At 48.6% G+C, this 23079-nt stretch overlaps 2 protein-coding genes across 3 annotated transcripts; one reads left to right on the forward strand and one right to left on the reverse strand.

The window, feature by feature from the left end:
- The first annotated feature begins 13453 nt into the window (after positions 1-13453).
- POU5F1 (POU class 5 homeobox 1) lies at positions 13454-17953 on the forward strand. Its single transcript, NM_174580.3, has 5 exons — positions 13454-13858; positions 16566-16686; positions 16964-17094; positions 17423-17581; positions 17687-17953. The coding sequence occupies exons 1-5, from the start codon at positions 13454-13456 to the stop codon at positions 17951-17953; spliced, it is 1083 nt and encodes a 360-aa protein (NP_777005.2).
- A 1284-nt stretch (positions 17954-19237) lies between these two features.
- Positions 19238-22994, reverse strand: TCF19 (transcription factor 19). Of its 2 annotated transcripts, none has more exons than XM_059880321.1 (4): positions 22873-22994; positions 21880-22296; positions 20287-20842; positions 19238-20034 (listed from the first exon to the last, which is right to left on the reverse strand). In XM_059880321.1, exons 2-4 carry the CDS (start codon positions 22115-22117, stop codon positions 19794-19796), a joined length of 1035 nt encoding a protein of 344 aa, XP_059736304.1. In that variant the 5' UTR covers positions 22118-22296; positions 22873-22994; the 3' UTR covers positions 19238-19793. The 2 variants fall into 2 exon arrangements, with proteins under 2 accessions (XP_059736304.1, NP_001077153.1); NM_001083684.1 differs by having other exon boundaries at positions 21880-22443; positions 22873-22979.
- Positions 22995-23079: the final 85 nt, after the last annotated feature.

Consider the following 23079-nt stretch of genomic DNA (forward strand, 5'->3'; position numbering starts at 1 on the left):
TGCAAAGCCCTGGGCCCTCACCCCTGGAGTTCTCATCAGTAGGTCTGGGATAGGTCCTGAAAACTGCATCCCAGCTGATGCCAGTGTAGCCTGTTTTGGGGCTGCACTTTGAGAACTATACTAGAACCACTTTCCTGCAGGAAGAGCAAGGGTTTATGAGTCTAGTTTGGTTTCTAATATCAGAAGGGAGCTATGAGGTATGGAATAAACCAGACCACACCTGACCCACCCTGGCACTGCACGCCTACCCCAGTGACCCAGTGTTTGATTGCCTTGGGGTCACAAGAGCTGCAAACAGCCAGGAAGGGACCAGATTTGGAGGTCGGAGAGGGTGCCCGGGAAGCAGAGCTCGACACTCAGCACCTGGGGCTGCTGCAGCTCCACAGACTGGCTCCTGCGCCCTCAGGTCCTTCCTCACCCCTCAGGACGCTGACTTCCAGGCCTTCCTCTTACTCTACCTCAAATGTTTGGGCCTCTGATGACAGAGGAGCTCTGTCTGGATCTTTCTGATCCAGACAGGGGAACATAAGGTGACAGACATGGACAAACTTACAGGTTAACAGAATGGGCTAATAACGAGGGCCCTGAAAGTGTTGGCAAATGGCTTCAGTCAGGTGTCCTAGGAGAAACACCAGAGAGTCACGTTGGTCTAGGAGTGTGACTCTCGCTTCGGGTGTGAGAGGTCCTGGCTTCAAATCCTGATCGAGCCCCCATCCTTTTGGGCTTCCCTGATGGCTCGGACAGTAAAGAATCTGCCTGCAATGCAGGAGACCTAGGTTTGATCCCTGGGTTGGGAAGATCCCCTGAAGAAGGACATGGAAACCCACTCCAGTATTCTTGCCTGGAGAATCCCCCACGAACAGAGGAGCCTGGCAGGCTACAGTCTATGGGCTGCAAAGAGTTGGACATGACTGAGAGACTAAGCACACAAGAGAAACACCAAAGTTATTTATCTAACTTTTGAGACTTTGACATGGACGCTAGAGGGCGATCTGAGATTGCTGAAACTACAAATGTTGGTCCAACCACCCAAAGAATGCTTTGTAGGCTCGGCGAGCATGCTCAGTCATGTCCCACTCTTTATGAGGCTGCCAGGCTGCCAGACTCCTATGTCTGTGGGAACCCAGGCAAGAATACTGGATTGGGTTGTCATTTCCTCCTCCAGGGGATCTTCCTAACCCAGGGATTGAACTGGGGTCTCCTACATCGGCAGGAGGATTCTTTATCACTGAGCCACCTGGGAAACTCCTAGATTGGGCTTTTCTGCTTAAATCAAAAATTTGTCAAATACTATTAAAAAAAATAATAATTTTTTAAAGTGGGAATTGCCTGGCAGTCTAGTGGTTAAGGGGCTTCCCTGGTGGCTCAGATGGTAAATAATCTGCCTGCAGGAGACTCACGTCTGATACTTGGGTCGGGTATGGCTACCCACTTCGGTATTCTCACCTAGAGAATTCTAGGGACAGAGGAGCCTGGCAGGCTACAGTCCTTGGGGTCGCAAAGAGCCAGACACGAATGAGCGACCTTCACTTTCACTTTCACCAGTGGTTAAGACTTGGCCCCTTCACTGCTGTGGGCTGATTAGGGTCTCTGGTCTGGGAACTAAGATGCCACAAGTCACACAGCTAGGCCAAAAGAATAAAAATAAAATAGCCAATTTCCTTGACCAAACAACTTTCATATGTTGATTAATCGTGCCCTTATTTTACCTTTTAATCAATGAAAGACAGATATGTAAAGAAAGAAAATGCAACTAAAAGAAAAACAACATACTCAATCAAAATGGTAGTAATAATTCAAGGAATAATATATCTATTTTCATACCTTAATCTATCTTTCTTCCAGTTTTATTGAGATATAATTGACATACAGTAGTACTGTACACATTTAAGATGTAGAGCATACTGATTTGACTTACATATGTTATGAAATGATTATCAGAGAATGATATAATTTTGAGACATTAAAAAACCCTCAATTCAGTTCAGCTCAGTCACTCAGTCATGTCTGACTGTTTGCGACCCCATGAATTGCAGCACGCCAGGCCTCCCTGTCCATCACCAGCTCCCAGAGTCTACCCAAACCCATGTCCATCGAGTCGGTGATGCCATCCAACCACCTCATCCTCTTTCGTCCCCTTCTCCTCCTGCCCTCAATCCCTTCTAGCAACAGAGTCTTTTCCAATGAGTCAACTCTTCCCATGAGGTGGCCAAAGTACTGCAGTTTCAGCTTCAGCATCAGTCCTTCCAATGAACACCCAGGACTGATCTCCTTTAAGATGCACTGGTTGGATCTCCTTGCAGTCCAAGGGCCTCTCAAGAGTCTTCTCCAACACCACAATTCAAAAGCATCAATTCTTCAGCGCTCAGCTTTCTTCACAGTCCAACTCTCACATACATACATGACCACTGGAAAAACCATAGCCTTGACTAGACGGACCTTTGTTAGCAAAGTAATATCTTTGCTTTCGAACATGCTATCTAGGTTGGTCATAACTTTCCTTCCAAGGAGTAAGTGTCTTTTAATTTCATGGCTGCAATCACCATCTGCAGTGATTTTGGAGCCCCAAAAAAAAAGTCTGACACTGTTTCCACTGTTTCCTCATCTATTTCCCATAAAAACCTTAATAAAGGTACAAATTCTTCAAGTTATTTTTCAGTTTTCTCAGTTCCATTTTTCTCCTTTGGAATTATCTTTTACTTTATATTTTGATTTGGTTCAAAATTCAAATGCTTCAAAAAGGCTAGGAGTCTCTTTCACTCTTGTCCCATCCCTAACAGGCAACCACTGATCAGATTTCTTGTTTATTCCTCCAAAGACATTTCATGTATATGCAAGCAAACAGAAATCTATACATATGTATTCTTTCCCCCTTCATATAAGATTTAATATATGCTTTTTTGCAACTTGCCTTTTTTTATGTTTAACAAGATACCATGAATATACAAGTGCTTCCTACGGCTTCATTTTTTGTTCTTTTTTGTTTGTTTTGGTCTGTACCAGGAGGCATGTGGGTTCTTAGTTCCCCCACTAAGGATCCAACTAATAACCCCTGCAATGGAAGCAGAGAGTCTTAACTCCTGAATCTCCAAGGAAGTTCTTTTATTTTTTAAAAAATTTCTTATGGTACTTTATTTATAGATATGCAGTGTTTCTTAACCAGTTCCCTACTTGTAGGCATCTGGATTTTTTTCTTTTAAAGTGAATACAACAACATATAATTTTGATTACAGTCATTTTGCAGATATGCCAGTGTGTTTTTGGATATAGTCCTAGAAGTGGTACTGCTGGGTGTATGGGGTTTAAAAACTTGGACAGAGATTGTCATATGCCCTTTGAGAAAACATTACGAGTTTACAATCCCATCTGTAATATATTTGAATACCTGTTTTGGTATGGTTATTTTTTAAACTATGAGAATATATGTGTGTGTATGTGTGTGTGTGCTTAGTTGAGTCCAATTCTTTGCGACCCCTTGAACTGTAGCCGGCTGGGCTCCTCTGTCCATGGAATTTTCCAGGCAAGAATACTGGACTGGGTTACCATTTCCTCCTCCAGGGGATCTTCCGAACCCAGGGATCGAACACTGGTCTCCTGCATCTCCTGCATTGGCAGGCGGATTCTTTACCACTGAACCACCTGGGAAGCCCATGGAAATATGCAGGGATATATATTTGGAAGCCATCTGTGTATAGATGATATTTAAAATTCTGGGACTGGATAGAACTAGAGCAATTAGGAAGTTAGTAAGAACAGAATAAGAAGCCCAGGTAAAGCTCTTAAACACGCCAAAATTTACAGCAAAAGGAGCCAGCAAAGGAGATTGAGAAGGAACAGCCAGCGTGGTAAGAAGAAAGCTGGAACAGTATGTCATAGCTTTAAGGGTGCATAGGGTGGGGGTGGGAAGTTGGATCATAAATTCATACAATCACTCTGGAGAACAATTTGGCATCTCATGGTAAAGATGTGCAATAATTCCACTCCTACAGACATATTCTAGCGTGACACATAGGGCCCAAGGAGATAAAAGCTCACTGCAGGCAGCAGATCTGCCATAAAAAAAAAAAACAAAAAAACAAAAACAAAGGAAAAGTCAATGAAAAGTATAAAGAGAGATAAATTGTAGCATGAATTCATACCATTCCCCAGGTGGCTCTGTAGTAAAGAATCTGCCTGCCAATGCAGGAGACACAGGAAACAAGAGTTCTATCCCTGGATTGGGAAGATCCCCTGGAGGAGGAAACGGCAACCTACTTCAGTATTTTTGCCTGGAGAATCTCATCGACAGAGGAGCCTGGCGGGCTACAGTCTATGGGGTCGAAAAGTCACGACTGAGGGACTGAGCATGCATTCATACCATGGCTATTATCCGGCAATGAAAACAAATGAACTACTCGTATAAGCATGGTTCATCTCATATACAATGTTAACTAAAAAAGTAAGCTACAGAATGATAGATTAACAGGAAACAATTTAAAGAGTCTTTCTACACAGGGTCTGGGCTGCCACATGCAGGATCTTTTTAGTTGCAACAGGCAAACTCTCAGCTGGCAAGCATTGGGAGAGCAGACTAAAGTCACTGGACCACCAGGAAATTCCCCAGGGTCTTAGAACATGCCAAACAAAAGGATCTAGTAAATCCTTTTTACTAAAAATCCTTAGTAAGATAAAAGCATACATCAAATTCAAGACACACACACACATCCCAGGCCATCCTGGCCAGGAAAATGTTAACTGAAACATGAATATCAAAACCACAAATAAGACTGTCTGCATAAGTTTCTACTGTTTACTATGTATATCACATATAGCAAGTAATATTAAAAATGTTACAAACTGACCAACCTGGTGACTCTATAAACTTTTTTACAATTCTTTCTCTATTCTATTCTTCCAACTAGAATTACTTTGTAAAAAAAATTGTGGAGTAAATCCAGAAGAACTGAACAAAATAAAGGGAAGAGTTGCCAAATGTGGGGAAGGCTGATGAGAGGTAAAGAAAGATGAGGACATGGACATCTCCACTAGAATTAACAACACTTTGCTAGTGACCTTGACCGGAAGGACTTCCTTGAGGAATGTGAGCAGAAACCAAACGAAGTGACTGAAACCAAGAAAGAAGGATGAAGTAAGGACCACAGGCCCAAATAAGCCTTGGGTGTCAAACTCTGGGGGTGGGTGGGGCAGGCAGGACTGGGAGGCGGGGTTGGATTCTGAGCATTCTTTGGATCCAGAGCCTAGAGAAAGGGAATTAACATTTATTTAGCTCTTTCCACAATCTTCAGAGACATCTTCTGAAATAGGTTTTACAAACTGAAGAATGAATTCCTCCAATAGCTCCTGGGTCCCTCAGAGAAATGAAGTACTTCGGCCTGGTTTCTGAATACAAAGACAATAATGTGAAGTTCCTGGGGGCTAGCTAGAAACTTACGCTCTGGGCCATTTTTCTCAATAATGTGTGAAAAATCAGTAGATTTTGCATACCTGAAGCATTAAAAAAAAAAAGTGGGGGGGGTCCTTGCTGGAATGTTTGCTATACGAGTATCTGACAAAGGATTTGTATCCAGAGTATATAAACAACTTCTATGACTTGATAATAAAAAGACAAAAACAACACAAATGAGTAAAACACTTAAATAGGGACTTTACAAGTGTAAGTATGGTGAACACTTTAGTGAATCTATTGATGATTTTTAACAAATACATGCAGCTGTGTCATCCACAGCCCTTTTCACAATATAGAATGTTCCGCCTCAAAGAAAGAAAAGAAAAGAAAAAAAGACTGTTGCCTTCACCTTAGAACATCCCCTTTGCTCCCTTTCATTTTCACTCATCTGGTAACTATCACCATAGAGTCGTTTTGCCTGTTTTAAACTTCATACAAAGGCACTCACAGAGTATGGCCTTCTCTGTGTCTGGCTTATAATAAAGATACATGAATTGAAATTCATATGTGAAAAAGTTCAGGAAAAAAAAAGTCAGGGGAAAATACAAAGTCAAAACTTAGAAATCACTGGCTTCCCTGTAGCTCGGTGAGTAAAGAATCTGCTTGCAATGTGGGTCAGAAAGATCCCTTGGAGAAGGAAATGGCAACCCATTCCAGTTATTCTTGCCTGGAGAATCCCATGGACAGAGGAGCCTGGCAGCCTACAGTCCATGGGGTGACAAGAGCCAGACACAACTTGGTGACTAAACCACCACCACATACCCATCAGAAAAGCTAAAAGTAAAATGTTGGCAAAAATATGAAATAACCTGAACTCTTATCCATTGCCTATAGGAATATAAAACAATCACTTTAGAAATTAAGTTATGGATCTTCAAAGAAAATAAAACAACAAAGACTTTATGGCCAGTGTTTACATTCCTTGGTATTTACTCAAGACAAATGAAGATATACGTCCCTGAGAACCATATATAAGAATGTTCTTAGTTGCTTTATTTGTAGTATCCAAAAACTGGGAATACCCTCAAATGTCCAAAAATCGTGGTCCAGTCTGCAAAGGAATGCGCTATACTGTGCTCAGTCGCTTCAGTTGTATCCATCTCTGAGTGACGCTATGGACTGTAGTGTGCCAGGCTCCTCTGTCCATGGGATTCTCCATTCAAGAATACTGGAGTATGTTGCCATCCCTCCTCCAGAGGATCTTCCCAACCCAGGGATCAAACCCATGTCTCTTAGGTCTCCTGCATTGGCAGGCAGGCTCTTTACCACTAGTGCCACCTGGGAAGCCCAGCAAGGGAATACTACTCAGCAATTAAAGCGAAGACCTACTGATGCCTATAACAACATGGATCCAATATCTATGGATCACAGAGATGTTATGCCAGATGCAAAAAGCCAGACACAGAGAAGGATACTCTGTGAGTGCATTTGTATGAAGTTTTAAAACAGGCAAAACGACTCTATGGTGACAGTCACTAGATCAGGGAAAATGAAAGGGAGCAAAGGGGATGTTCAGCATTCTATAGAACGGTGAAGGCAACATTCTATATTTTGATAGGGCTCTGGATGACACAGCTGCATGTATTTGTTAAAAACTGTCAATAGATTCACTGAAGTGTTCTATTCATAAATACATAAATCCTACCTCAATTTACACGTGTTGGTAATTTTAAAAAAAATTGTTTCTGTTTTGTTTTGGTTGTGCTTTGAGGCATGCCTGCCATTTCCTAATTTCCCATATCAAACCCAACCCTGGCAGTGAAACAAGGAGTCCCAACCACTGGATCTCCAGGGAATTCCCTACCAGGAATTTAAGATCACTGTCTCCTTTAATCTTCACAGTGTTCCTGTGAAGAGGAACTTTCCATTTCAGAGATCTATACCTGAGATTCCAGGGTTTAAATAATCAGTCTACAACATTGCCCAGGAGCAAAGCTGGATGGGTACCCAGGACTCTTCCCTCCTGCTGCTGCTGCTGCTAAGTCGCTTCAGTCGTGTCCAACTCTGTGCAACCCCATAGACGGCAGCCCACCAGGCTCCCCCATCCCTGGGATTCTCCAGGCAAGGACACTGGAGTGGGTCGCCATTTCCTCCTCCAATGCATGAAAGTGAAAAGTCAAAGTGAAGTCCCTCCGAGCCTGTCCTATTTCCATGATCCCATCTCAGGACCCCAAAGAAGGAGGAAGACTTTGAATGGGTAGTGAGACTGGGGATAATGAATCAGCTGCATATGCACAGAAAGAGTGGAGAAGCCTCCTCTCTCCCCTCCCCCATCCCCTCCAAGGAACTAAACTCATCCCCTCTGACTCACCCGGCACCCCACTCTCTACAATGGCTAGAACTGGGAATGAAGGAAGAAGAAATTGCTTTTGCATTTTGTGGGCCCTTCTCCTCCTGGGGTCTCTGCCTTTCCACCTTTTATGCCCCACACTGGTCCATCCACTTCACAACTGAGTGCCTACTGAGTGCCAAGAGCTGTGCTTGTCTCTGGGGGTAAGCAAAGGAGTAAGACAGCTCCTGCTCTCAAAGAGTTTACTGTCTAGGGGAAATGAAGACACTAGAGAAGGTTGCAATAATCTTCTATGTTCAAATTGGGTGCCATCCCTATCATTGGAGGGAGGGTGCTTAGTATCTTCAGTCGTGTCTGACTCTTTGCAACCCATGGACTGTTGCCTACCAGGCTCCTCTGTCCATGGGATTCTCCAGGCAAGAATACTAGAGTGAGTTGCCATGCCCTCCTCCAGGGGATCTTACTGACCCAGGGATCAAACTTGAGTCTCCTGCATTGGTAGGCGGGTTCTTTACCACTAGTGCCACCAGGGAGGACAGGGACATTCCAGGGAAGGTCACCTGGATAGAGCTGACACAGAGGGTATGATAGGTTCCAGAACTCTACTGGAGTTCAAGTCTGGACACAGGTAAATAATGTCTTTCTGACTGAATTATTTTCAGGCTTCCTGAGAGATGAGCAAGCTCATTCCAGAACAAGGAAGACAGGTGGGGTGAAGAGACCATTTCCCAAGGACATAGGCCCAGGTCACTTCTCCTAGTTACTACTGCCTACCCACACTTCACACCTGTAGGTCCAACCTTCTTCCAAACCTCTCAAAGCCCTTGACTACATTCTGTGGTGTTCAGCATGGGTACCATGACCTTAGCCAGCTGCAGCACCAGACTACTGAGGAACAAAGTAGCAGTGATCCTGGCTGAATTACTAGGGGAGGTGAAGTCCCTTTGAGGCAGAGATAAACTTGGCAGTTCAGCCTCATTACAAGCTTTAATTATAATTCCAAATGGTCTACAGACCCGTGAAAGATCACTCAACTGATTAGCCATAACATCTACAGCTGATAAAGACACAGGGACAGAAGTGTTCTTTAAAATGGAAACTTTGGAGACTGGAGACAGTTTCCTTAATTGTAAACATAATCTGACAATGTAAATGAAAATACCTACCACCCTCTGACCCAGCAATCTACAGTGGGGAATATCTCCTATAGAGATATCATGTTAAGAACATTTAAGGATGTTTATTGTAGATTTATTTGTAGTATTGAACTGGAAACAGATCAAATGTTCATCAAGTGAAAGACTTGATAAATCGTGATACACCCATATTATAGACTGATGTGCAGTTATTAAAAAGAGGAGTTTATATACACAGAGGGACATCTAGGAATTGCAGACTATTATGAACAGTAGGTTCACATTATTAATGAACTCAGGTTCGATTTTTGGGTCTAAAAGATCCCCTGGAGAAGGAAATGGCAACCTGCTCTAGTATTTTGCCTGGAAAAGTCCATGGACAGAGAAACCTGGTGGGCTACAGGCCACAGAGTCAGAGACTACTGAGCGACTGAACACATGAACAGTATTAGCCTATTTCTGTAAGAAGAAGAACAACAAAAAAAACCTCAGATATGTAGACATATGCTTGTATGTCATTAAAGAAACATTTGGAGGGATACAGTGCAGACTTAATGCAGTTACCTCCTGGTGGTGGTAACAGAATATATTTGTTACCTTTGCTTTTCAACTTCTTCTCCCGGCTTTCCCTTCCTCTTACTCTCACCTCTCTATCTCCCAGCAGACTACAAGCAGAGAGCTGACTCCTAGATTTGAGGTAACACTATCTGGATTTGGGAAAAGAAGATTTCAGTTTGCAGACCTCACAGGAGAGGTCATAGGGTCAGTTGTTGAGAAGAAGGGGGTTGGTTTACTGTGAGCAGTGGAAAATGAGTAAATTGAGATACAGGGGGATATTTTCCCAAACTGGACAAAGCCTGAAACCTTCTCTCTTCAGCCCTCCATTCTTTCCCTTTCTTCTTTCTGCCTTGACAGAAGCCAGAAGTTAAACTAGGTGGTTTGCTACCGTGGTTTAGAGCAAGACTTCATTGGTCTCCATCAGCTGTTTCAGCTAGTTCTCCCAACCAGTGAGGTGATGGCTGGGCTGACAGCAGCAAGACCACCACCACAGCTTTAGGGAACCTTGCCAGGCCAGCCACACTTGGCAGGGAGTAGTGGCCCTCACCTGCCCTCCCTGGGTCACGCTCTATAACCAGATGCCTGCATTTGTCTTTGTGCAGGTTCTAGACATTGCCCTCATAATAAAGGATTATGTGGAGAGTTTGTTAGCCCAGCTCTAAATTCATTTGGAGGCCTTGCTTTTTAATGACTCCCTAAGACCCAAGAGGACTTCCCTGTAGCTCAAATGGTAAAGAATCTGCCTGCAATGCAGGAGACCAGGGTTCGATCCATGGGTGGAGAAGAACCCCTGGAGAAGGGAACAGCAATCCACTCCAGTATTCTTGCCTGGAGAATTCCATGGACAGAGAAGCCTAGCAGGCTATAATTGGAGTCACAAAGAGTCAGAAACGATTGAGCGATTCACACACACACAAAGACCCAAGAAGGGCTTCCCAGGTGGCGCTAGTGGTAAAGAACCTGCCTACCAATGCAGGAGACTCGAGTTTGATCCCTGGGTTGGGAAGATCCCCTGGGGGAGGGCATAGCAACCCACTCCAGTATTCTTGCCTGGAGAATCCCATGGACAGAGGATCCTGGGATCGCATGGGATCGCAGAGTCGGACACAACTGAAGCAACTGAGCATGCACCATGCACGCACAAGACCCAAGAGAGTTGGAGGAGCCAGGTCTGATGACTCAATTGGCTTGCAGTCTCCTCTGGGCCTGCAGAGAGCTGGTCTGGGCAGAAGTGAAGCTACCTACCCTTCAGGTTTAACAGAAGGGTGGGGATGGGAGGGGAGGGTGCCTCAGCCTTGCCAGCCTCAGCACCCCAAGACATAGCTGGAAGGAACTGCAGACAAACTTAACTTTCCACTAAGGTTCTGGGTCGGACTCCAGGCAAGCACAGGACTGATCTGGCTCAGATGTCTGGCTGCCAGCCAACCAGGCACCCAGGCACCCTCCCCTCCCATCTCTCCCTCTGGTATGGGACTCTTGCCAAGAAACATACCGCTTAGAGCAATCAGATTACTGATTGTAATCTCAAAAGGGTATTGTTGAGTTGGGGGAAAGGCAGAAGGTGTTTTAGGGGCTGCTGGGAAGACAGCAGTGCAGGGGCCACATGAGAAGGGATTCTGAGAGCCTAGAGGGTGGCGATCGAGGCAAGGAGCATTGCTGTAGATTTCCTAGGTCTGCCCCTCCCCCTCCTCTGGGAGGCTGTCTTCTTGGCAGACAGCAGATAGATGCATGACAAAGGGACCCTGATGGCTCTGTCTTGGGGGTTGGGGAGATGGCTGGGGAGGGGCCCCTCCTGGTCCAAAGCACATCTCCCCACCCCCACCAGGTCCCTTAATCTATCAGGTTTTTTTGGCAATTAGTGGCTTAGAGGCAAATATAGCTCCAGTTTTGCTGCCCTGTAGATCTTTCATCAGACCTATGGGAAGTCTTGAAATGCACACATATATTAGTTGCCCAAAAAGTACTCACAGATGAGCTGGAACTGGGGCTATGTGATACGAATTTAGGAGAGAGTTAAGAAAAAAAAAACAGGCTCAAAAGATTCCTAGATACGACCAAGGTGAAGACAGCAGGCCACAGTCAAGAGGACCCCCAGCACCTCAGAAGGCAGATGCTGAGCAAATAGCCTCAGACAGGGCGGGGATGTAGAGATGTCTAAGTCAACAGAGGTCCATGCTCCAGGCTCAGGATTCTGGCCTTCCAAGGTGTATGGAGCTCTGGTTCACAGCCTTTCCGGAGTCCCCCCAATTCACCTCGGGGCCTTCATTTGGGGCAAGTTTGGGGAGCAGACAGACAAACATCATTCCTAGCAGACAGGCAATCTGAAAGCTATTCTCTTGCAAACAGAGAATAAGCACTAAGCCTTCAGTGTGAGCCCTCAGGACCAGCCCAGACCCTGTGGGAGAGCTTAGGTCAGGCTTCTTGCACCTCCACCCCAAGTCGCTCTCCTCTTCCTCCTCATCTTTTTGCCAGCCCCCCTAAACAAGGCCTGGGGGGCGGGGGGAGGGGTAGAAGATGAGGCTGAATGCCTGCGTCCTCTACAGGGGGACGGGATACCTAGGCCCCAGTGGGCGGCCCTGTCTGAGGCTCACAGTCTTTGAGGGGTTGGTGGGGGGGTGGTTGCTGCAGGAGCTCTTTTAGCTGCTCTGAGGGGGATTCTTAGGAGGGGATTGGGGCTGGGGGTTGGGGGGCAGGAAGCTGTCCCCAGGGGAGCCATCCAGGCCCATTCAAGGGTTGAGCACTTGTTTAGGGTTAGAGCTGCCCCCTCTGGGGACCAGGATTGTCCAGCCAAGGCCATTGTCCGGGCCCCTTCCCCCAGTCCCTCCCAAGCCCCTTTGAACCTGAAGTCAGATATTTTTTTTCTCCCCTTCTACCTCCTAGGCTTTTCCCACCCAGGGCCTAGGGCTGGAGGTCTGGGGTGGTAGGAGGGGGAGGGAGAACCTTCAACTGTGGTTCTAGATATTTGGGTCTCTGAAGAGGGGGGCAAGGAACTTGATGCACGGGACCCACAGTGAGGGACCCGTGGTGTGGTGTGTCCAATCCCTCTGGCTGGACAAAGGTAGGGAGACTCAGGCCTAGTCAGTCCAGAGCCTGGCCCCGAAAGTAGGGTTTCCATCCCTGGGTCTGGTAGGTGAGGGGCCTCTGGAGTCAGGAAAGCTGGGGATGGAATGGAAGCTGGTCTGGCAGCCTGCCCCTGGTGATGGGGTGGATTTTAGCAGGCTGGGCAGAGGGGTACCAGGCATCACAGTTTTGAAAAGTGAAAGTGTTAGTCATGTCCGACTCTTTTTGACCCACAGATTGTAGCCCGCCGAGTTCCTCTGTCCATGGGATTTCCCAGGCAAGCATACTGGAGTGGGTCGCCATTTCTTTCTTCAGGAGATCTTCCCAACCCAGGGATACAACCAGGGTCTCTGGCATTGCAGGCAGATTCTTTATCATCTGAGCCACCAGGGAAACGAATCTGCCCAGTTGTCTAAATGGGAACTGCCTAGGTTCCTGGACTGGGATGCTGGAGGACAACGGGGAAGGAGCCTGTTAAGAATTGAGGGGTAGCCCCAGTGGGACTTGACACATACAGCATAAATGTGTTTGAGGAGTTGAGAGGGTGGCTGGTCTCAGGTGCCAGGGTGTCTGGAGAGGGGTCCTGAAGAACGTGCAGGGGGTATGGAAGGGACCCCTCACCCCTGGTGTATGTGGGCCTGGGGAGGGCTGGGCAGCCTGTTGGGAGCTGGAAGTGAAGGCCCGCATGGGGGACCTGCACCGAGAGTCTAGGAGTCTGGGGCCTGGAGAGGGGCCTGGGTGGAGATCCCTGGCTTTCCCCTTCCAGACACCACCGCCACCAGCAGGCAAACACCCTCCGCCTCAGTTTCTCCCACCCCCACCGTCCCTTCCCCCCACCCATCCAGGGGGCGGGGCCAGAGGTCAAGGCTAGTGGGTGGGATTGGGGAGGGAGAGAGGTGTTGAGCAGTCTCTAGGAGATCCCTCGTTTTCCTAGGCCCCCGGCTCGGGGTGCCTTCCTTCCCCATGGCGGGACACCTCGCTTCTGACTTCGCCTTCTCGCCCCCGCCGGGCGGTGGAGGCGATGGGCCGGGAGGGCCAGAGCCGGGCTGGGTTGATCCTCGGACCTGGATGAGCTTCCAAGGGCCTCCCGGTGGGTCGGGGATCGGGCCGGGGGTTGTGCCTGGCGCCGAGGTGTGGGGGCTTCCCCCGTGCCCCCCGCCCTATGACTTGTGTGGAGGGATGGCCTACTGTGCGCCGCAGGTTGGAGTGGGGCCGGTGCCCCCAGGCGGCCTGGAGACCCCTCAGCCCGAGGGCGAGGCGGGAGCCGGGGTGGAGAGCAACTCCGAGGGGGCCTCCCCGGACCCCTGCGCCGCACCCGCAGGCGCCCCGAAGCTGGACAAGGAGAAGCTGGAGCCGAACCCTGAGGAGGCGAGTGAGCTGCTGGGGGCGGGGGGCCGGTGACCGCGTAGGCCGGGGGCGGCCACGCGAGGGGAGGTGGTCGGGGACCCAGGAAGGGAGCAGGCGAAGGCGGCTCCCCGGGGCAGGGACCAGTGTGTGGCGGCTGCAGGCCGCTCTGAGCTGGAGCCAGGTGGGAACCAGGGGCCGGAATTTAAGAGAGAACCGCAGGTGAGGGCAGGGCGGCCTGGGGCGGTCGGAAGCCGGCCTTGCTTCCCCCCTCGGCCCTTGTCAAGTAGGTCCTTCCACTTCCTAGGTCTGACCTGGGTCGGGTCACTCATTACCAGCCAGCACCAGACCTAGCTTGGGGTCTGAGCCCCTTCTACCCGGATCCCTTCTGGGAAATTTGCTCCTTATCAGACCCGGGATCTCGGGCCTTAGGGTTAAGTGTGGCCTGAGGGTGAAAACAGTGCTTATCCCAGGGTTATTGTTCCTGAGAGTCTAGGGTGTGACTGGTTTCTGATAGAAGCTCCTGTGTGGATGTGTGGAGTCTGGGTTTTCCTTCCATCAAGTTTAGGGCTTGTCTTCCCTTGACCCCTGCCTTGCGCCCAACGAGTCAAGGTCAGGCAGAGCGCACACCCTGACACCCCCTTATAAGAAAGCTGGAACACCAATTTCGCCGTAATTAAGTAAGCAGTGAACAGGGGGAGAAAAGGGGAACAAGTCATCTGCAGGCCATTCCTCAAATGGAGGGTTTGCTGAGGGACTGAAGTCTTCTGCATCTAACCCGCTGGGGACTATTAAGGATGTATCTTCTAGTCTGAGGAAGAGACAAGTGCAAGCAATTAGAGATCAAGTACTAAGCCTTTAGACCTCTCCGGAGGAGGTGTGATTGGTTTCAGCTGACCAAGTAGCTCTAGACGCTCTTTGCTGGAGGCGACTGCTGAGCCTTGAATAATAATGGCTGCCAATCGTGGTCCATTTCCTAAGTGCCTGGCTGTGGGCTCAGTTTCTACATCATTATCTCATTAACCGGCACAAAATCTCCTAGGGAGGTATTATTAGCCTGTTTCATGGGTCTTAACTGCTAAATGGTGAAGCTAGAATTTGAGGTTTATCTTATTTCAAATCGCCAAAATATGATTCAGAAAAGCCGAGATGGGAAGAGCTGACATTTACAAGTTTGCAACATTGGTTGAGCAGAAGTTGGCCTATTTTGAGTTTGAAGGGACTGACATCCCATCAAACAGTGGGTTGGCCACAAAGTTCATTCATGCTTTTCCATAACCTCTTATGGAAAAGTGCAAATGAACTTTTTGGCCAACCTAATACTTCTTTAGGTTTCTAGGACTGCACGGAGGCCTGGCTACTCTTCTCCATCTTCTGGCCACAGGCCTGCATTGGAGAGGCTCCATTTATCCACCTTTGCTCTGTCTACCTTTCCTTTCATCCACTGTCAAGGCTCAAATGTCTTGTAGACATAACCACCACATGTTCAGTCTCCTTCTGGGATGGCTCCCTGCACTGCCCCCTCTCTGTCCATTACCCAGAAACTCAAGGCTCAAATTAGTCATCCTCATTCTTTTCACATCCTTACATCCAGTCCTTTGGAAATACCACGATCTTTACCTTGGATAGACATCCTGGTCCCTGGAGCCTTCCTGGTCCCAGTTGCCATCATCTATGCTGGGATTGCTGCAGTTGCCTCCTTACTCTGTGGTCAGTACATCAACTGGAGTGATCAAGAGTCAGGTCATTTCCCTGCACAAAACCCTTCAGCGACTTTGCATTTCTCTGAGTAAAACTTAGTCATGGTGGCAGCTGCAGGATCTGCGCTGCTCACTTCTCTGATCGCGTCAGCTGCTCTTCCCTTTCCTCAGTCCTTTCACCCTCCTCCGGCCATGCTAGCTTTGTTGCTGGTCTTGCTGCTGACTTTGCTACTGCCCACCTCTGGGCCTTGCCACTTGACTCCTTCCTTTTGCTCAAACATGACCTCTGACTGTCTTATTCAAAATTGTCCCCTTCCCCATAATTCCCTGCTCTGCTTTACTTTTGTCCATAGCACTTCTAACCTACTGAATAAGAATTATTTCATCACAATGAAAGCTCCATGGGGCCAGGGTTTTTTGTCTACTTTGTGTAGCCACTGGCTTACAGAAGGTGCTTAATAGATCTGTGAAATTTGTCAATGAGGATGCTTTTATATTGCAAGGAAATAAATAAAAATATTTTATTTAAAAATAAGGGATAATCAGGTTTTTAAAAAATTGAGCACTGACTATATAAAAAACTTTATTCATACCTCGTATGACATCTGTTTTGTAGTGTGCGTGTGTTTGTGAATGTGCGTATCTTGTGGTTTGTGGGACCTTCAAAGTAATCTGGAGAGAATCAGAGACATGGTGCTCTGTATTTCTCTAGATGCAAAACTTCCTCAAATTGGGTTAATACTAGAGTCAAAAGCTTTTGTGAGTACTAAAGAACTAAAAGGCAGGAGCCCCCTTCCTAACCTGACATGTGTCCTCATTGAGGTTAGAGCTTCTCTTTGCATTATTGAATGGTGCTCTGCATCTGGTGGATGTTGCTTTCTGGGCTAGATGACATTTGTGTTATTTCTGGTTGTTAGGTGGGCAGCTTTGAGGCAGAGATACTCTCACATACCTTGGGGCCCCAGTGGAAGAGGGGGTGAGGTGGATAGCTGTCATATGTTCTTACATATCCTCTGCCTTTTAAAATGCAGTCCCAGGACATCAAAGCTCTTCAGAAAGACCTTGAACAATTTGCCAAGCTCCTAAAGCAGAAGAGGATCACACTAGGATATACCCAGGCCGATGTGGGGCTCACCCTGGGGGTTCTCTTTGGTGAGTCTCCTACAGCATGTTTTGACCCACAAAACACAGGGACTACATCTGCCCTGGAATGAACATCCCTGAATTGGGGCCTTTCCTCCCCACCAAGGGAGTGGTGGAGGGTGGGGTGGAGGGGAAGATACTCGACATGGACTTTTGAGTTCTCTGGGAAGAGTAGCCGGTGTGGGGTCTTGGAAGGGTGGGGACAGGTGGCAAGGCCTGTGTCGGTCTTGTGGCAAAGGGGCCCTACCTGCTACCTCACTTTGCTTCTTCCAACCCACCTCCCCAGGAAAGGTGTTCAGCCAAACGACTATCTGCCGTTTTGAGGCTTTGCAGCTCAGTTTCAAGAACATGTGTAAGCTGCGGCCCCTGCTGCAGAAGTGGGTGGAGGAAGCTGACAACAACGAGAATCTGCAGGAGGTGAGGGTGGGAGGGAGGCACAGTGACTGCCCTATCTCAAGTCTGATTTCCACTGCTTTCATCTCTGGCTGGCAGCGCGCCCTCTAGGAGCCAGTGGCCCTCAATGGCATGAAGTGTGATTCCTCTGTTCTGCTGAGAGAAGGTCCAGGATCACTTGTCTAAACCTATCTTTCCAGGATCTTTTTCATACCTCCTGGCCCTAGTGACAACTGGCTGGTGCTCCTGAATAGTTGGCTCTTGAGTCATTGTCCCCCTGATACTGGTCCTGAGCAGCTTTGGGGCTTGCCTGCCCATTTCTTTCCTTGTCATCTCCTCCCCACCTGCTCAGATATGCAAGGCAGAGACCCTTGTGCAGGCCCGAAAGAGAAAGCGGACGAGTATCGAGAACCGAGTGAGAGGCAACCTGGAGAGCATGTTCCTGCAGTGCCCGAAGCCCACCCTGCAGCAAATTAGCCACATCGCCCAGCAGCTCGGGCTGGAGAAAGACGTGAGTGCACCTGTCCCTGTCCCTGTGTGCGCCGTCTCCTCCTCCCTGGTGTCACACCTCCCAGATCTCAGGACCAAATGCCCCTCCCGTGTCCTCCACTCCTAGGTGGTCCGAGTGTGGTTTTGCAACCGTCGCCAGAAGGGCAAACGATCAAGCAGTGACTACTCCCAACGTGAGGATTTTGAGGCTGCTGGGTCTCCTTTCACAGGGGGACCCGTATCCTTTCCTCTGGCGCCAGGGCCCCATTTTGGTACCCCAGGCTACGGGGGCCCTCACTTCACTACTCTGTACTCTTCGGTCCCATTCCCTGAGGGTGAGGCCTTTCCCTCGGTGTCTGTCACCGCTCTGGGCTCTCCTATGCATTCAAACTGAGGTGCCTGCTCACCCCAGGAATGGGGGGCAGAGGAAGGGGAGAGCTAGGGAGAGAACCCTGGGGTTTGTACCAGGGCTTTGGGATTAAGTTTTTCATTCACTAAGAAAGGAATTGGGAACACAATGGGTGTTGGGGCAGGGAGTTTGGGGAAACTGGTTGGAGGGAAGGTGAAGTTCAATGATGCTCTTGACTTTAATCCCCACATCACTCATCACTTTGTTCTTAAATAAAGAAGCCTGGGACCTAGTAGGTGGATATTTTTGTCTTTGGTTTATCCTCTAGTTATTGAAGAGTGGATAGGATATTAATAGTGGGTATTAATAGCTCTCTGACCCAAATGACCCCGAAACGAAGGTTGCTGTTTACATTGCGCAGAGTCACAATGTCAGAGGGAGGTGTGGGGTTGGATCCCAAGTTTATATGGATAGGGCTCTTTATAAGTGTGAGCTAGTTCTTAGGAGCCTCTGACTTGCGGTCCTGCAGAAATTGGAGATGAACACCTTTGCCCAAAGATGCAGTTATTACATAGTCTGTTCCCTATTAGGATCTGGTTTTTTGCTTTCCCCCATTCTACTCTGTAGTCCTCAGTGGCTATGTGCTAAGAAATCAAACCTTTACTCATTTCTTCTATCACCCCAACCAGAAACTCCACTTTGTGCTTTCTTGATACTGGGGTCCATTTGGTTTTCACTTAAGGTTTTTGCCTTGTCTGTGACTCACCTACCACTACACACACTTAGTCCTGACTCTGCCACTTCCTAACTGGGGCTCTTCCTCTGGAGCTTTTCTTTGATCCGTAAAAAAAACTTGGGTTGGTAAGTCTAAGTAGAGAAGGAAGGGGATGGACATGCAGGTTGCAATAAGATAGGTCAAGACAGGACTTTCCTAGTAAGAACTATAGAAACACTGCTTTGACAGTGTGCTGACTTGGTGTGCAACTCAGAAGAGACTCAATGTAGCATATGTGGGTTTTATTGATACTGCACCAGGTTGACATCTGCTCTAGCTGCTGTCTCAGGTTTTCTCTTCTTGGTAGTACCGATGAAACTTGTAGAAGTTCCACCACCCTCATGAATTTGATCAAATCCAAATGACATTTTAACGGCAGTGAATGTTTTCTTTTAAATTAGCAACTGTAATTACCTAGATCCCCTATTCCTGTTTTCCTCTGCCTCATCTGCTTGTCTCTTCCTATAAGTATCTGAATTAATTTTCCAGACTAACCAACTCCATTCTCTCAAGAACTAGAAAGCAAGGAGTATCAGACCCACACAAAGAGTAAATACTTTAGAGCGTATAAAGCTGCTCATTCTTTATTTGGAAATGGAAGCAAAGCTCTGAGAAGTCAGGTCACAGTGATTGTGGTCAGCAGCAGGACCACCCACAATGTAAGGAAGTTTGGGGTCTGTGCTCTAGGTTTTCCCAGAGATGCCTTAGGGATACCATCAAAAACATTAAGAACTTCCTTGTTCAAGGCTGGGGCTTATAACTTCCCAGGCATGACCTCTACAATTGATGGATGCTCTTGACCACAAACATTCTAGTGTCCATGACAACAAGGACCTACAGCTTGTGACAGTGGGTATTTCCAGCTCACTGGTAACTTCCTGGAGGCAGCAATATCTTTGGCAGGAAGCCATCTCTTCTGTCACCTTGGCCACAAGGCCCTGCTCCAGGCCTTGAATTGATAATCCACAGGAGTGGACCCTTCTCCTGAGTCATTCCCTCCTGGAGAGGCAAGGATAGAAGAGGGCAGCTCTTAGGACCCATTGGCACCCTCACTGTCCATCCCTGGCCTGGAGGTGCTGGCTCTGTCCTCTGGTGCTTTGGCGGTGGGCCTTAGGTCTGGATGCCTGCACGACAGCCTGGGCACCGGAAGTCGGCCTCCCTGGCAGCCTGAATGCTGCAACCAACACAGGCCACGTGGAACCAGATGTCACAGCCATCACACTGAACCCAGGCCACTGTCTCTTCTTGGGGTAGGCAGCAACAAGGGGCTGCACAGGGCTCCCCGCCCCCAACTGCAGGGGGAGCCCTGGGGTTGCTCATTGGGTGCTTCCGAGGACGCCCGCGTCGATTTCTGAAGAAAGGGACACAAAAACCAAGGTCACTGGAAACCTGCAGAAGCCTGGAACTTCCCCCTAGATAACTGCAGAGGGAACCCATAGAGATTCACTAGACTAATGGTGAATCTGGCTAGCACAGCTAACCCAGATTTTGTCATCACAACAGGTGTTCCACCTCCCACCCCCACCACCCAAGCAGATAGGTACATCTCAGCCTAGGGCTCTTAAAAAACCAAAGGCAGTGAAATAAAGCCAAGTTGACTTACCCACTGGGTGTCATTGGGGTTTTTTCTACACGGAGTTTCTTCCTAGGCTCCAGCAAGACTGGTGAGGGGCTCTTGGGAGCCTCTCTCTCATCATCCAGTTCTTCCAACACGCGGTGAGCTGACTTCCTCCGGTTTCTTGGGGGTGGGGCAGAAGGGGCAGTCCCCACTTCCCCGGTGGGAGTGGGACCAGGCGGACTCTGTGGCCCACCCCCACTCCGTGAGAAGGTGAGGGGCTGGGAGTGGAGCTTGCTGAGGCTGCCAATGGAGTTGAGGATCAGGGTTGCTTTGGGGGCTGGGGAGAGGGTGCTGAGGGGACGCTGTGGAGCCCCCTGGGAGGGCAGCATGGGCCGGAAACCAATCCCGGTTCCCTCTTCTCCCCTAGACCGCGGGGTGGTAATGGCAGCAAAATCTTGAGGTTTGACTCGGACTTGCTGAAACAAGTAGAACTCTGAAGGGCTGGTTCCTGGGGGCCCTTCAGGGCCAAAGGTCAGAAGATCACCATCACTCAACTCCAGCCTGTGACCCCTTGGGAGTCGGACATTATTGACCAAAGTCCCTGTTGATTGTGGGGCACCAGACAGATACAGAGAATGACAAAAACAAATGACTGGTCAGCAGTGGAGAAATCTGGTCCTGTCTGGTTTTCTGGGGAATACGAGGAAGAACACATGCATGTCATGAAATCCTTACATTCTAAGTCCCTCAGTAGTAGGTGTCATCAGATAAGAAACTCCCTGGGAGCTAAGAATATTATTATTTTTCCTTATGCTCTCCCTCAAGGCACATGGAATGAACTTCCCTCAATCCACTGAGGTCTGGGTCTCAGAGACGCTCAACTCTCAGCTCCAACTCAGCACTTATCAGCATAGCTCAGACTATCTGGGTTCAAATTCCACCATTTACCTGTCATGTGACCCTGGACAAGTCAGCCTCTTTATGTTTCATTTTCTTTGTAAAATGGGGCATTTGTGCTCACCTATATTTAATGCACATAAAACAGTTCTTGGCTCATAATAATAAACAGGAAATTAATGTTGGCCAGTTGAAATTATCCAATACCCACAACACTCCTCACTCACAAAGACATATTCTAGGAAACTAAGACCTAGAGAGGTGGAGTGGCAGGTCTGAGTGACGTTACCAGGGGCCAACAGCAGAACTCATGTAAACCCAGGCCTTCTGAGGCTGCCTAACTGCCTCCAAGTCAGGGAGTAAGGCACATGTCCAGATAATTAAGATAATTCAACAGATTTCACAACTGCCCTAAGGCAAGAACAAATGTCTAAACAATCTAGAAACTGAAGTCTAAGCTTGCCCCCTCACCACCCACCATGGTCTCAGAACAACCCCACTGTGATGGCTCCAGTCTGTGGATCTACCTCCCACCCCCTCTATGAGCTAAACAGGATCAGCCCCACAAAGAGCTTCTGACACTGCACATTTCTGGTGGAAAGACATAAGTCTGCATGACAACCGTCCATCCAACCTGATGGGGAGTTTGGGAGGCCGGCAGAATCCCTGTTGGCTCTTTTAATTCATTATAGCCCAGAACTGCGACTGCCCCAGCATAAGGCTGCCCTGCTCACTCCTCACCTTGGCTGCTGTGGTTCTCCAGGCTGACCCTCCAGTCATCACCCTGGCGCTCCGCATGCAGCTCTGCGTGGACCCCAGAGATGAAGCCTGGCTCGTGCTGTGGCCGCAGGGTCACATCACAGAGATCGGCCCTGCAGCCCAAGCGGTAGGTGCAGCCAGCTCCACTGGGTGGGTGGAAGGTGTGGAGATCGACACCCTTGCCGACCCCAATGCGCAGCAGCTGGAAGCAGGGCAGCATGGGCGGGGCCCCCTCGGCACCACCACTTCACCTCAGGAATCCATCACCTTGTCCTCTCCCTGGGCCGTGCACAGCTGGCCTAAATTCACTTTCCGTCTGACGCAAACTTGAGCTATGTTTTGTGCAAGTTCGACTTTGAGCACACTCCCTGAGTAGGGCAAATTCAGGGTGCAGGGAGCCTAGGATGCGATGTAAAATTGGCTGTCAACAGCTTTGCAACTGAAAAAATTTGGTGAAAGTTCCAGTGTAGTGCAAAATAGAACGCGTCCTGTGGCACGAAGTTGAATCGGATTCTCAGACCGCAAAATATTCCAGGAGCCTTCAATCTGGGCAAGTCAACAATACATTAGGCAGTTTCTAGGGAAATTAGAACTGTAGGTGTGTGTGTGGCGGGGGGAGGGGTGCTGCTTCTGTGTGATATACTAACTTGCCACTTCAGTGTAATTTGGAGAAGAGAAGCTTCTTCCTGTCAAACCTGCTTTTCCTAATAGAGTAACCCTCCTGCTAGCTCACGCTTCACTCTTCTAAACCAATCCCTCATTCATAACTAGCTAGTTTGAACCCCAGTGGGAAGCGTACTCAGTCACCCCTCAAAGGCAGTGCAAACGGGGCTCTACGTTGTCCAACAAGGTGGAGCTAAACCCCTGCTTTCTGGTTTCTCCAGGTGGGATAAAAACAGAGGAAAGTGCTTCCCGGGATGATTCAAGACAAATCCAGCCTTTTCCCTCCCCGCCCCAGCCCGGATTCGTATCTACCGCGCTGTGCAGTCTCGGAATGGTTCCCTCTCCAGGCAATGCCAGCTTATGCCGCAGCCCAGGACCTCTCGGGATCCGGCCGGGGTTGGTGCTCCTGCGGCTGTTTGACAGCGAAGAAGCCCGGGCCAGGAGGGGCGCGGCCTCCGCGCGCGGGCATCGCTGACCCCGCCTTCGGAATTCCCGGGTCCGGACTTCGAGCGGAGTGAG

Source organism: Bos taurus, chromosome 23, assembly GCF_002263795.3.
Source record: "Bos taurus isolate L1 Dominette 01449 registration number 42190680 breed Hereford chromosome 23, ARS-UCD2.0, whole genome shotgun sequence".
Lineage (NCBI taxonomy): Eukaryota > Metazoa > Chordata > Mammalia > Artiodactyla > Bovidae > Bos > Bos taurus.

What these genes read in the sequence shown, in the direction of transcription:
- POU5F1 (NM_174580.3), top strand. Translation starts at nt 13,454, where the DNA reads ATGGCGGGACACCTCGCTTCTGACTTCGCCTTCTCGCCCCCGCCGGGC. An exon ending in TGGAGCCGAACCCTGAGGAG is followed by an intron (nt 13,859 to 16,565) that starts GCGAGTGAGCTG and finishes TTTAAAATGCAG; the next exon opens with TCCCAGGACATCAAAGCTCT. An exon ending in AGCTCGGGCTGGAGAAAGAC is followed by an intron (nt 17,582 to 17,686) that starts GTGAGTGCACCT and finishes CTCCACTCCTAG; the next exon opens with GTGGTCCGAGTGTGGTTTTG.
- TCF19 (XM_059880321.1), bottom strand. Translation starts at nt 22,117, where the DNA reads ATGCTGCCCTGCTTCCAGCTGCTGCGCATTGGGGTCGGCAAGGGTGTC. An exon ending in GGAGAACCACAGCAGCCAAG is followed by an intron (nt 20,843 to 21,879) that starts GTGAGGAGTGAG and finishes CACAATCAACAG; the next exon opens with GGACTTTGGTCAATAATGTC. An exon ending in ACCCCAATGACACCCAGTGG is followed by an intron (nt 20,035 to 20,286) that starts GTAAGTCAACTT and finishes CCCTTTCTTCAG; the next exon opens with AAATCGACGCGGGCGTCCTC.